This window comes from Portunus trituberculatus, chromosome 38, assembly GCF_017591435.1.
Source record: "Portunus trituberculatus isolate SZX2019 chromosome 38, ASM1759143v1, whole genome shotgun sequence".
Classification (NCBI taxonomy): Eukaryota; Metazoa; Arthropoda; class Malacostraca; order Decapoda; family Portunidae; genus Portunus; species Portunus trituberculatus.
This window is the reverse complement of record NC_059292.1, coordinates 16,765,331-16,778,831: the sequence shown is the minus strand read 5'-3', so window position 1 is coordinate 16,778,831 and position 13,501 is coordinate 16,765,331. Positions and strand designations below refer to the sequence as shown.

Sequence of the window (13,501 nt, the reverse complement as noted above, 5' to 3'; positions counted from 1 at the left end):
GCCCTGAATCTTGTGACAAGTTTGAAGGGGCCAGCCGTGGAGGTGTTAAGTTAGTTAACACCTGCACAACAGGAGTCTTACACCGATGTAGTGGGCATCTTGGAGAGGCGCTATGGACACCAGTACCAGGCAGAGGTGTATCGGGCGAGGTTCCGGGCCCAAGTCCAAGGACGCGGAGAAACGTTACAACAGCTGGCACAAGATTTGGAGCATCTGATGCGGAAGGCATACCCACGGGCATCAGAAGAAACTGCAACGCTGCTGATGAGGATCAGTTCATTGATGCGCTGGAGGACGCGCAATCGCAGATTTACGTGAAGCAGGCGCATGTTGCAAATCTGCAAGAGGCCCTTGCCCGGGCACTGGAGTTCGAGTCCTTCGTTAAGACTAGCGCCGGGAGGTCCAGGACAGACTCCGAAAGAAACCAACGCTACCGACGGAGCCGGGCGAAGGACGGGCCAGGGAGAAGCAGAGCAAGGCCGTTCAGAGGGGCATGTTGGAACTGTAAGGAGACGGGACATAGGAAGCAAGATTGTCGCCGGTCCCCAGCCCCCACTCGGTCTCATTCCGCCGAGCAGGTGGGGCAGTACGTGTACCAGCCCTGCTGCTGGGGTTGTGGCCAACTGGGCCACCTCTCGGTCCTGCCCCAGAAGACGCAGGCGGGCAGGAGAACACGGGCGGAAACACCGCCTGGCTGGGAGCGGGCCGCACACCAGCCGTCATCACCCAGGCCCCACTCCCGCTAACTGGCCGCCGCTCTGTCGCCGCTGCAGCTGCTGCCGCCCTCACCTCCCAGGTTGAAGGCGTGATCGATGGACGACCGTGTTGCCTTACCGTGGATACTGGGGCGGACAGGACGCTCGTCAGGAAGGGCGTCATCGCAGCAAGGAACCTCCCCCTTGCCCCACAGAAGATGTGTGGAGTGACGGGGCACTGCAGCGCGATGCGGGGACCAGTGGAGGCGCGGATAGAGGTGGGAGGCGAGGAGATGCAGCTACCTGTGTACGTGGCTGACCTGGAGGAACCCTGCCTCCTGGGTATCGACTACCTGACGAAGGGCCGGGCTTGTATCGACTTCGGGAAAGGAACGCTGAGGGTACATGATACGGAAGTGCCCTTACTCCCTGAGGACGCCTGCCCTCAGGTAGCAAGCGCCCGGTCTGCTGGCCTGGCCTCAGGGAGCAGGACAAGGGCGAGCAACAACGGCGCCGGGAGGTGAGCGGGCGCGGTGATCAAGTGGAGCCAGCAGGTGAGGTGCAGCGGCTGCCAGCCGGGCGGGCAGCGGGAGCGTGGCAACACCGTCGCCACCAGCGGGCGGGCGGTGAGGCGTGGCGCACCCGGCCGCCACCAGCGGGCGGACAGCGAGGAGCGCGATACAGCCTGCTGAAAGGGACGGTGACGGAAGACGTGTGCCGGAGCACCTACGGGAGATGCTGCAGAAGAGTATGGAGCGTCTGAGCACTGAGCAAGCAGTACAGTTGCGGAGGATGCTGTGCGTGTACGCTGATGTCTTCTCGAAGGAGACACGGACCTGGGCTGCACGAATCTGGTTCAACATCGCATCGATACCAGTGGCAGCCACCCAATCAAGCACGCACCACGAAGAATACCTCCCGCTCGACGTCAGGAGATGGAGAAAGCGGTGAGAGACTTACAGGCGCAAGGTGTGATCGAGAAATCGAACAGCCCGTGGTCTTCTGCAGTAGTTTTGGTGAAGAAGAAAGATGGGTCGACGCGTCTCTGTGTAGACTACAGAGCCCTGAACGACGTCACGGTGAAGGATTCCTATCCACTACCCAGGATTGACGACACGCTGGATGCACTGACAGGTGCCCGCTGGTTCTCCACTCTGGATCTGAAGTCTGGCTATCATCAGGTGGAGGTGGCGGACGAGGATAAAGAGAAGACAGCATTCTCCTTTGGGCAGGGACTATGGCAGTTCCGCGTCATGCCCTTCGGATTATGCAATGCACCAGCGACCTTTGAAAGGCTGATGGAGCGGGTACTGGAGGGCCTGCAGTGGAAGACTGCCCTCGTCTACCTGGACGATGTGGTTGTTTTCGGACGCACCTTCGAGGAGGAGCTGCAGAGGCTGGAGGACGTCCTTCTGCGGTTGAGGAGAGCTAATCTGAAGCTTAGCCCGAAGAAGTGTCTGTTGTTCCAGCAGGAGGTGCCCTTCCTCGGGCATGTCGTCAGCGAGGACGAAGGTGCGCACCAATCCACTGAAGGTGCGAGCTGTGGCAGAGTGGCCTGTCCCGACCAATGTGGGCGAAGTGAGGAGCTTCGTGGGCCTGTGCACGTACTATCGTAGGTTCGTGAAGGACTTCGCCAGCATAGTGGCACCCCCTGCACCACCTGACAAGAAAAGGGGCCCGATTTTGCTGGGATGCTGGGTGTCAGACAGCCTTTGAGCAGCTGAAGGAGGCGCTGGTGAACGCTCCTGTGCTGCCATACCCGGACCCGGCTTGCCCGTACGTCGTGGATTGTGACGCTAGTGCTGAGGGCGTGGGAGCAGTGCTGTTGCAGCTGAAGGACGGATGCGAGCATGTGGTGGCGTACTACAGTAACAAGTTCAGTCACGCGGAGAGAAATTACTGTGTCACGCGGAAGGAACTTTTGGCGATGGTGAAGAGTCTAGAAAACTTTCACCCGTACCTGTATGGGGCAAAGTTTACTGTGAGGACGGACCACGCAGCCCTGCGGTGGTTGAAGACGATGAAGAATCCTGCGGGGCAGTTGGCGAGGTAGATAGCGTTACTTAATAAGCTGAAATAGACTCGTAAGGACATTGCCTGGCAGGTGCGACGGCACAGGAGGCGTGGTCTGTGGGGCACTGTGCGGCACCGATGAGGACAGAGGACAGGAGTGTAGCAAGAAACCTCGAAGGAACAAGTCGTACTCTGGGGAGCAGTCAGAGAGTGAACGAGAGACAGAGAGACAGTGAAGTGCCTGATGAACTAACAAAGTGTTACCTGTACTTTGTTGCCGTCCCCTGCCCCGTCCTGTGTGCCGCCACCACCTGTCCCGGTGACTCGTGTATAGTTGCTGTAATATAGAGAAATAAGGAAGAAGTATTTCCTTCTCCCTACTCTGTGTGACTGAGCTGAGTGAGAGTGGGTGCTATAGAAGCAGACAGCCAGGCCTGAGAGAGCGATCTGCCCGCCGCTCCACCCCAGCCGAGCCACCCAGGTAAAGCCCTTCTCCCCGACAGACACGCCCCGAATCCCGAGAAGATTGTGAGGCGTTCCCTCCCTGAAGAAGAAGCTGAAGGAGGGTCGCAGCAATTTATTTATTCATGGACAAATTGCATTTATAATGTAGATGTTATGCCAAGGGGTAAATTTATAAATGGTGACAATATTACTTACTGAATTACTGTACGTATAGGTTTTTACTTACCTAGTTTGTAATTCTTGTTAAATGTGTATAATATTATGAAGCAGTGAATATTAATGTAATTTACATCTATTTTGCATTGTGTGAATAAGCAACCTTTTCTTTGCATCAGGACTAGAGGAAGCCAGGGTAACAAAGAGGAAATTATATGGAATTGCCAATTTTCCAAATGTGATTGGCATCATCGATGGAACGCACATCCCGATTGCTGCCCCACCAGTTGATGAAGAACTCTACATCAATAGAAAGAATTTCCATTCACTGAACATACAAGTTGTGTGTAATGCAGACTACATTTTTCAAGACTATTGCTGCCGTTTCCATGGAAGCACATATGATTCATTTGTATGGGAGAACAGCATCCTCAACAGGAGATTCCAGCGGGGTGAATTCGGAGATGCCTTTCTTCTTGGTATGTTTTGAAGTGTGCATTCTTTATGTACTGTACTATACGTACCACTTCAGAAACTAGTCTGTCATTATGTGCATGCAAGTGATTTTTTTTCTTCATTTAGTATTTTTTTTCATGTAATGATCAGCATCTGTGGTGTAATGTTTAGCACATTAGTATCATCATATTCACCTTGCTCAGCCCAGGCAGGAAAACTCCTACCCACTATTGACATATTTAGCAACCAATAGCAACTGAAGGTTGTATTGAATGTTTTAATGCCCAGTAATGCCTGTGTTTAGCATGAAATGGCAAGATTTGTGGATGATTGCTGTTACTATATCAATCTGGGTTGGATTTTGGTGCCTGGGTTTACTGCACAGCCAAAGTGACAAGCAAATCCTTTCAACATTTACATGAATCTGCAAGGATGCATTATAAGGGTAGTTGCTTCTAATGTCATATCATCACTTGCACTGTTTCTGGAGGAACAAGTCATAATGAAGTGTAGACAGATACCTACATAAACAAGTTATTAAATGTCCCATGTTTCTAGGCCGATGAATGTCACTTCTATAACGCTAATTGTTTTATTCATGTTACTCATAGGTGACAGTGGGTACCCTGTCACCATTCTTGCAGCAACATATTGGCCATATATTTAGTAGCTTTTCTTAAATACTGCTTCAGTTTTTTGTCCTAGTGGTGTATTCAGCTCACCATTACCTTTCCTGTAGTATTCCTTGTGTCTTATATGAATGTGTAAATATTTATATTCCCATATAGTAACTCCAGGATTGGAACCCACACAATGTGTGTGTGTATATACACATATTGTGTGGGTTCCAGTCGTGGAGTCACTATATGGAAATATAAATATTTACACATTCATATAAGACACAAGGAATACTACAGGAAAGGTAATGGTGAGCTGAATACACCACTAGGACAAGAAACTGAAGCAGTATTTAAGAAAAGCTACTAAATATTATAAACAATAGGTAATTGTTCACCTTCAAAATAAATCTACATCTTTGTCAAAATATTAACTGAAATGTTTGAGGAAATGCAAATGTACACTAAAATTATTTCATAATTAATAAATGGTATTTGGAGGCCAAGTCTGCATTACATTTGAACTTTTAGTGCAAACACATTTCATCATTAATAAATAGGGTACTCCCTAAAAAGAAATAAATGTCATTGTACAAAATAAGAAAATAAATGGCACTTTGAAAACAGGGTATAAACTCCTTAAATTTAAAAATAAATAACTACCCATATATCAAGCAAAATAGAAAAATAACTGTGGAAAATAATAAGAGTATTCCTTAAATAAAAAGAAATTGGTAATGAGCATATCAGAAAATAAATGACACTGGAATGCAAAAATAACAATATTTTGTGGGACATTTTGAAATGTTCCTAAACAAGTCTGCGAGATGCCAATTCATTCAAAGATGTTGCTATTCCTTGCAAATATGTAGTAATGCATTCAGTCAAATCAGACAAGGAGTTTCTTGTGAACTTGAAGCATTTCTGGAGCCAGTGTACCCTCACGACATGATTAGCCTCTCTGATTTCTACCAGCCTGAGGAGGTTGGCTGTATTGGTGATCATCAGCTTGTGGTGGAGCTGGTTCAGATGCTATCTCCACTATTCCCTCTGTTTCAGTGTCTGGTGACAGAGGCTCTGGAGGTGATGAGATTTGGAGGTTTTGGATACCACTGGGTCCTGGTCTTGGTGAGGCTGGCTTTGATGGTAGTGTAACATCTATGTCACCTGTTGCCAAGTCCTCTTCATCGTCACCTGTAAATAAATAAGAGGAAGAGAATGTACTACAAAACTATTACTTATTAAATTTTAAAAGAACAATGTAGTGTGTGTGTGTGTGTGTGTGTGTGTGTGTGTGTGTGTGTGTGTGTGTGTGTAAATCACTGCTTGATGTGATGCAGCCTCTGTTGAGGCAGCCAGACATTACCCTGAGGTCAGAGCTTGTTGTCTCCAATCTCTGGTATGTCTGAGACCACTCACACACCGTACAACAGAAAAGATAAATCACAACTTAATTTTCATCCCGTACATTAATAATAATAATAAAAAAAAAAAAAAAAAAAACATACTGGCAGGATGAGGGTCACGAAGTCCAGGAACACCAGATACTTGGACATCTTTTATTAATGGAAGCATTGCCTCTTCAACACTGGTCAGGGGTTTTACATCAGGCACTCCACCACCTGAAATGTACAAACAGAGTGAACTTCAAAAGTTAGCTACATTAGCACTAATTTTGCAGGGAAGTTATATTCATTTATGTTTTAATAAGTAGCTAAATCAAGCGTGTGTGTAATTCACTGTTTGATCTGCTGCAGTCTCTGACGAGACAGCCAGACGTTACCCTACGGAACAAGCTCAGAGCTCATTGTTTCCGATCTTCGGATAGGCCTGAGACCAGGCACACACCGGGACAACAAGGTCACAACTCCTCGATTTACATCCCGTACCTACTCACTGCTAGGTGAACAGGGGCTACACGTGAAAGGAGACACACCCAAATATCTCCACCCGGCCGGGGAAACGAACCCCGGTCATCTGGCTTGTGAAACCAGCGCTCTAAACACTGAGCTACCGGACCGTGTGTATGTGTGTGTGTGTGTACTTCACTGTTAGATCTGCTGCAGTCCCTGATGAGACAGAAAGACCTTATCCTACAGAGCGAGCTCTGAGTTAATTATTTCCAATAGGTCCGAGACCAGTCACACACATCACACTGGAACAACAAGGTTACACATCCTTGACTTACATCCCGCACCTACTCACTGCTAGGTGAACAGGAGCTACACATGACACACTCAAATTATTTCCACCTGCCTGGGAAATTGAACCCAGGTCCTCTGGCTTTTGTGCGTATTTACCTAGTTTTACCTAGTTGTAGTTTTACAGGGCCTGGGCTTTATGCTCGTGTGGCCCCGTCTCCATATCTACACTTATCCAATCTTACTTTAAAAGTGTGCACACTCGTTGCAGACACTACTTCTTCATCTAAACTGTTCCACGTCTCAATACATCTCTGCGGGAAACTATATTTTTTAATATCTCTCAGACATCTTCCCTTTCTCAGCTTTTTACTATGCGATCTTGTGCTTCGGATGTCATATTCTTCTCTCAGGATCAGTTTCTCATTATCCACTTGGTCCATTCCGTTGATCAATTTATAGACTTGTATCAGGTCTCCTCTCTCCCTTCTTTGTTCCAAGGTTGGTAGATCCATAGCCTTTAGTCTCTCCTCATATGTCATCCCTTCAAGTTGAGACCATTCTTGTAGCCATTTTTCGTAGCCTCTCCAATTTCCTTATGTGTTTCTTTTTATGAGGGGTCCACACTACTCCTGCATATTCCAATCTGGGTCTTATTATAGTACTTATCAATTTCTTCATCATTTCTTTGTCCATGTAGTGAAATGCTACTCCAATATTCCTCAGCAAGTTATATGTTTCTCGAAAAATTCTATCAATATGGCTTACTGGTTGATTGTTTTCTTCCATCGTCACTCCTAAGTCCTTTTCTTTTTTTACTTTCTCAAGTTCTACTCCATCTCCCATCTTATAGATTCCCACAGGTCGTCTTTCACTCTTTCCCATTTCCATGACATGACTTTTGTTTGCATTGAATTCCATTTCCCACTTCTTACTCCATTCCCAGATCTTATTTAGGTCTTCTTGCAGTATTTCACAATCCTCGTTTTGCTTTATAACTCTGCACAGTTTCGTATCATCCGCAAACAAATTTATGTAGCTGTTCACTCCTTCTGGCATGTCGTTAATATAAATGAGGAAAAGTACTCCGCTTTCTACTGGTCTCCACTTGGACTTCATATCTTTAACTACCGTCCTTATTTCTCTCCCCCTCAAATAATTTTCTATCCATCTCAATGTGCTTCCTTTTAAGCCACCCTTCTCCTCTAACTTCCACAGTAATCTTGCGTGTGGCACTTTGTCAAACGTGTGTGTGCTTTTGTGTGCATTACTGTAGATGACTCCTTTCCACACAAAATGAAACCATTTTCCTTACCAGTTTTTTCCTATTGATGCTTGAGAGCAGCATGCTTCCCCTTTACTGATGACTTCGTCAATAATTTTTTTCTTCACTTCCTCTCTCTTGCTACAGGAGAAACTGCATTGACAGCACAAGTTATTTCTTCCCATGCCTTTCTTTTTCTCTCTGCAGTTACTTGATGGCTGAACTCCTCCTGCAAGACAGTTTTTCTGTCCAGCCAACCCTAGAATCAAAAGTGATAATATTTCCCATATAAATAAATGCTTTAATTAATCTGTTGGTTAAATTTCTGTTGGAAACCAGTTTTTTATTCTCAGAAATTAATGAATAATGAGATAACTTATAGATTAATAAAGTAGGTACTTCATAACTTAGTACACCAAAACTTACAAGAAAATAACTCTCTGCTTACATAGATTACTAGGATGGATTAGGTTAGTTTAATTAGGTTCCTCTTCCTCACCAAGCCACATTGCCACATTACAGTCTTTTATGAGTATAATATGAGGATGAAATTATTTTCTTGTAGGTTTTGGTGTAGTAGTATGTTATTGAGTACATAGGTATATACCTAACATGCTTCATATTTCATTAATTTCATTATTTATTAAACTCTGAGGATAAAAAAAAAGCTTGACAAATTACCTAACACATTATATAAGTAAGTACCTAAATCTACCAGAAAACATGGTTTTCTACAACATATGAGAAAATACCAAGTGGTGACAGTGTCTAACACTACAACAAAACACAATGGTTGTAATTGTTACATGTAAGAATTTTTAAGTGCAAACTGCTCATTTCCAAGCTCCTAATAACAAACTCTAGTTAGTTCCCTACAGAAGTTTGGAAAGGTAAAAAAAAGTGTCTAACAGATCATTTATGGTGTGGTAAAAGTTTAATAACTACAAAAAAAAAAAAAAAAAAAAATGTATGTACATATCCAGTAATTTTGCCCACAGCAAAAGGTCATTTTGCCCACATTAATAACTTGTATGTAGCATATTGATCGTGATAACCAGTATAGGGGTTTTAATTACATTTATACTACTATATGATTTATATGTACATTTAAAAGTTAGTTAATACTTGTGGACAAAATTATTGTAAACTGGCCTCAATATGTTACAAGGAAAGTATAAAACAGTCAGTCATTTCAAGAGATCCTCAATAAATATGCTTTTTTTTATTTATTTATTTTTTTTCCAAGTTATAGAGCCTAATGTAACTTAACCTACCATAACCTACCAGACCCTAAACTAACACTACCCTAACCTTACAAAAATGTTCATATTATGTTATTTTAACTAGGTTAGGTTATGCTGAGTAAAGTTAGGTTAGATGAGGTGGGTTAGACTAGGTTAATCAGAGTTGGTTAGGCTAGCTTAAGATAGGGTGTACTCATAAAGGCACAAGTCTCACAAACACTTAAAGGAATACACTGCTAGGAAGTACACATTTTTCTAAGACACTTTTCTTCTGTTCACTTTGTCACAAATTACTCCTTTATCATTTTTGCTACTACATAACAAAAATGTTCATATTATGTTATTTTAACTAGGTTAGGTTATGCTGAGTAAAGTTAGGTTAGGTGAGGTGGGTTAGACTAGGTTAATCAGAGTTGGTTAGGCTAGCTTAAGATAGGGTGTACTCATAAAGGCACAAGTCTCACAAACACTTAAAGGAATACACTGCTAGGAAGTACACATTTTTCTAAGACACTTTTCTTCTGTTCACTTTGTCACAAATTACTCCTTCATCATTTTTGCTACTACATAACTATAACTCTTACCCTAGGTTAGGGTAGATTACGATAGGTAAGGCTAGGTTATACATAACATAATAAATAAATGCATTTAGCAAATTTGATGCCTACTAGGGATTTCATGAAATGATTTAAATCACAGCCTCCTATAATTCTAATAAGGAATTCTAAATAAGATAGTGTGACAAAGCATATACTACGCTGAGGTATGACTTGTTTTACACATTACCTGTATTATTGTCAGCATTTTTTCATCTGAAAAGTTTGCACGATGAAGGCATTTGGTGGGCGACACCTCACTTGCCATGTCTGCTTTCCTTTCCACCACTGCTTACTGCTGATTACATACAACACTTCAACTCTTCTTGCTGTCTGGGCTGCGAGGATCTACATATGTAACACTGACGTCTCGACATGCAAGTGCGTGTATTTGTTTACGTTTCACGGTGCAATATCGTTGTTGTTGTTTTCGGGCTTCGACGATCCAACAGATCCTATGAGCCCTTCGGTGCAATATCATTGGCCATCACTCTCAAAGGCTGTTAATACGCCTCTTCTGGTTCGATGAGCAGCAGTCAGCTGAGTTTCATTCCTGGACAGCGGGACGGAACGCACCAAGCTTTACGATCGCATCATCGTGAGCTACGAGCGTTCGGATGGGTGTTTGAAAATACATCTTAGCGGTGGTCGTAGCCCACTATAAAAAAAATGGTGGCTACGAGAGGGCAACTAAGATCTTAATGACGGAAAGTTACGATCCTTCGAACATCCGCCCCCAGGGTATCACTTCCCCTGTCACATTTTCCTACTTTTTAAGTTATTACAGAGGTTATATACCCAGTATCCATTCATACAAAATATGCCAGATAAGGCGTTACACCACTAGTGACTGCTTGTCATTCAGTAGTTACATTGGCAGAGACATTTTTGCTGTGCATTCTCTCAAGTTGTTGCACTGGTCAAAGAGGCCATGATGTTGTGTGTTCGTTCGCCCAAAGTTTTCAGAGCATCACCATTAAAAAATATACCCAAATCTTCCGCAATATTGCTATAACCTTAAGTCATTATCAAGCAACAGTGCAAATATCCTATCATATTTATATTTTACAATTACTTTGCTTAGATAATACGTAACCTACGAGATTCTCTTATAATTGGAAGTCAAAGTCGGAGTCACAAGCTTTGAAATGAGTAGTGTGAGCAAGTGTGCACTCTGGTCCAGCCAGAGTACGTAGTCCCAGATGTCTCGAGAGTGCAAGACTCTGTTTTCATTTAATTCAAACTGCAAGTAGAATTCTTGTGAATTTCAATATCAGTAAACAGTTTCTAAATGTATTTCCTTTACATAATAATACTTATCATATCTTCATGTTCCTCATAATAGTATTTTTATTGATTTATAACTTACAAAGTTGGCAACTCGTCTCACAGCCAATCAGTGTCAGTGTTTGCTATCACGTAACTCTAAGAGCGAACACAAGCAAACACCCTTGAAAGGCGTTGGCCTATGTGGGCGAACACTTTTTGGACCGTTCGCCTTCTGCTACTGAAAACACTTATATATTTGTTCCTTGTTATGCATTAAACGAGAAAAAGTAATCTTTTTACAGTAATTTCTCCCAGGAATGTCCCGCCGTATTTCTTTCAAAACTGTAGCTATTTCGCAATAACACCGTTAAGTACAGGTCTACATGACATATTTAGGAAACGATAGGCGTTTTCAGTAGCACTTTGTGGAGGGCGAACGGTCCACAGAACCGTTCGCTCTTACACGCGAACGCTGCTACTGAAAACAATAGTAACACTTCCAGACGAATCTCCCTCGTCGCTCGCCGGAAAAACTATTGTACTCTTTAGTCGCAGGATCACGCCAAGCTGAGATGTACAGCCTCATTCCACCGTAATATAAATATATTATTATGGGAATGGGATAATTGAAGGCAAGGCTCAAAACACTACACATTTAATTTCTGCAGGGAATATTTTCTGAAGACCCAGGTGCACGCGGCAGAGGCTGGATGCACATGTCCAAATGATTTTTGTAGCACAGTCTACCTTGTTCAAAAACATCTTGTCACAGACGTCACAGGTAAATCTGTTAAGTGTAAAAAAAACTTTTGGTAATTCTTTATAACAAGTCTGTCCCTCCCTTCCCCTCCATCCCTTCCATCCCCCAAAAACAAGCTTGGGGGCCTGTAGGGAATCGAGGGTTTTGGTGGGGAAAATAAACGCAATATGAGCATTAAAAAAAAAAAAAAACGGAAATTTTCCATAATATTTCAAGTTTTTCCAACCTAACCTAACCAAGCATAACCTAATCTAACCTATCATAACCTAACCTAATGTAACCTAACTGGACCCCCCCTGTTAGGGCATTAACCTAACCTAATGTAACTTAGCCCCACCCCCCGGGACCCTTCCCCTAGGGCATTAACCTAGTTTAACATAACCTAACCTAATGTAACCTAATTGTGGGGGCTGCGTCTCCCCTGGACCCCCCCCCTCACACTAGTGCATTAACCTATCATAACCTAACCTAAGTTAACCTATACGGAGTGTGGGGGGGCGCAGCCCCCAGTGAATCCCCCGTTAGGGTGTTAACCTAGTGCTAACAAGGAACCTAAAAAATTATAACGTTATGCCTCTCGAGTGGCAGCGCGTGCTTGGAGGGATTAGTTCTATAGATACCATGAAATCCTTATATGCCGCTACCCACAAATCCGTTTATACCCACAAATCTGTTATAAATAATTGAAAATCATTTCAGTGTTTACTCCTGACTGGTGCAGAGCTCGCTGGACTTAAAAAACTTCCTACTTCCCGGAACTTTCAAGTGCTATGACGGTCAAACTAGACGCTTGCGGCTCAATTATTATTATATATGTTTACGGCAAGGTTACCAAACCTTCTACATCTGTGAGTTTCGTGTTTGTACGTGAAACGGACCTTTAAAAAGATTAACTAAATTGCTTTATAATACATGAGTGCCTATGGTGGTGTTGAGACCAAATAATGGAGGTGAATAGAGTCCTTAAGATCCCAGGTATCACTTCCCCTGTCACATTTTCTTACTTTATAAGGTATTACAGGTAATATACCCAGTATCCATTAATACACAATATGCCAGATAAGCCATTACACCACTGGTGACTGCTTGTCATTCAGTAGTTACATTGGCAGAGACATTTTTGCTGTGCATTCCCTCAAATTGTTGCACTGTCAAAGAAGCCATGATGTTGTGTGTTCGTTCGCCCAAAGTTTTCAGATCACCACCATTGAAAAATATACGCAAATCTTCCGCAATATTGCTATAACCTTATGTCATTATCAAGCAACAGTGCAAATATCCTATCATATTTATATTTTACAATTGATGTGCTTAGATAATGCGTAACCTACAAGATTCTCACGTAACTGAAAGTCAAAGTCGGAGTTGCAAGCTTTGAAATGAGTAGCGTGAACAAGACGTGAACCGTGGTCCAGCCAGAGTGCGTAGTCCCAGATGTCTCGAGAGTGCAAGACTCTGTTTTCATTTAATTCAAACTGCAAGGAGAATTTGTGTGAATTTCAATATCAGTAAACAGTTACTAAATGTATTTCCTTTACATGATAATACTTATCATATCTTCATGCTCCTCATAATAGTATTTTTTATTGATTTATAAATTACAAAGTTGGCAACTCGTCTCACAGCCAGTCAGCATAAGTGTTCACTATCACGTGACTCTGAGAGCTAACAGAAGCGAACATATCTTGAAAAGCGTTCTCCTTTGGGGTGAACGCTTTTAGGACCGTTTGCCTTTTGCAAAGTGCTCCTGAAAACGCTTTATAATGTGGTTTACATAAGTTAACCATCAGTTCTTTATTAGTTTTCCTCTAGTAATGAAAAGAAA

The 13,501-nt window shown here is 43.2% G+C and overlaps 1 protein-coding gene across 7 annotated transcripts; it reads right to left on the bottom strand.

Moving 5' to 3' along the window:
* Positions 1 to 3,270: 3,270 nt before the first annotated feature.
* On the bottom strand, positions 3,271 to 10,596 carry LOC123515159. Of its 7 annotated transcripts, none has more exons than XR_006677798.1 (4): positions 10,047 to 10,499; positions 7,859 to 8,066; positions 5,911 to 6,024; positions 3,271 to 5,596 (listed from the first exon to the last, which is right to left on the bottom strand). XR_006677798.1 is itself a non-coding variant. In XM_045273643.1 (3 exons), the coding sequence occupies exons 1-3, from the start codon at positions 10,126 to 10,128 to the stop codon at positions 5,355 to 5,357; spliced, it is 438 nt and encodes a 145-aa protein (XP_045129578.1). In that variant the 5' UTR covers positions 10,129 to 10,490; the 3' UTR covers positions 3,271 to 5,354. The 7 variants fall into 7 exon arrangements, 1 of the variants encoding a protein (XP_045129578.1); XR_006677795.1 differs by having other exon boundaries at positions 9,838 to 10,495; XR_006677800.1 differs by lacking the exons at positions 7,859 to 8,066; positions 10,047 to 10,499 and adding an exon at positions 10,520 to 10,596.
* Positions 10,597 to 13,501: the final 2,905 nt, after the last annotated feature.

What these genes read in the sequence shown, in the direction of transcription:
- LOC123515159 (XM_045273643.1), bottom strand. Translation starts at nt 10,128, where the DNA reads ATGATATTGCACCGAAGGGCTCATAGGATCTGTTGGATCGTCGAAGCC. An exon ending in ACGATATTGCACCGTGAAAC is followed by an intron (nt 6,025 to 10,046) that starts GTAAACAAATAC and finishes TGTACATTTCAG; the next exon opens with GTGGTGGAGTGCCTGATGTA. An exon ending in TCGTGACCCTCATCCTGCCA is followed by an intron (nt 5,597 to 5,910) that starts GTATGTTTTTTT and finishes ATTTATTTACAG; the next exon opens with GTGACGATGAAGAGGACTTG.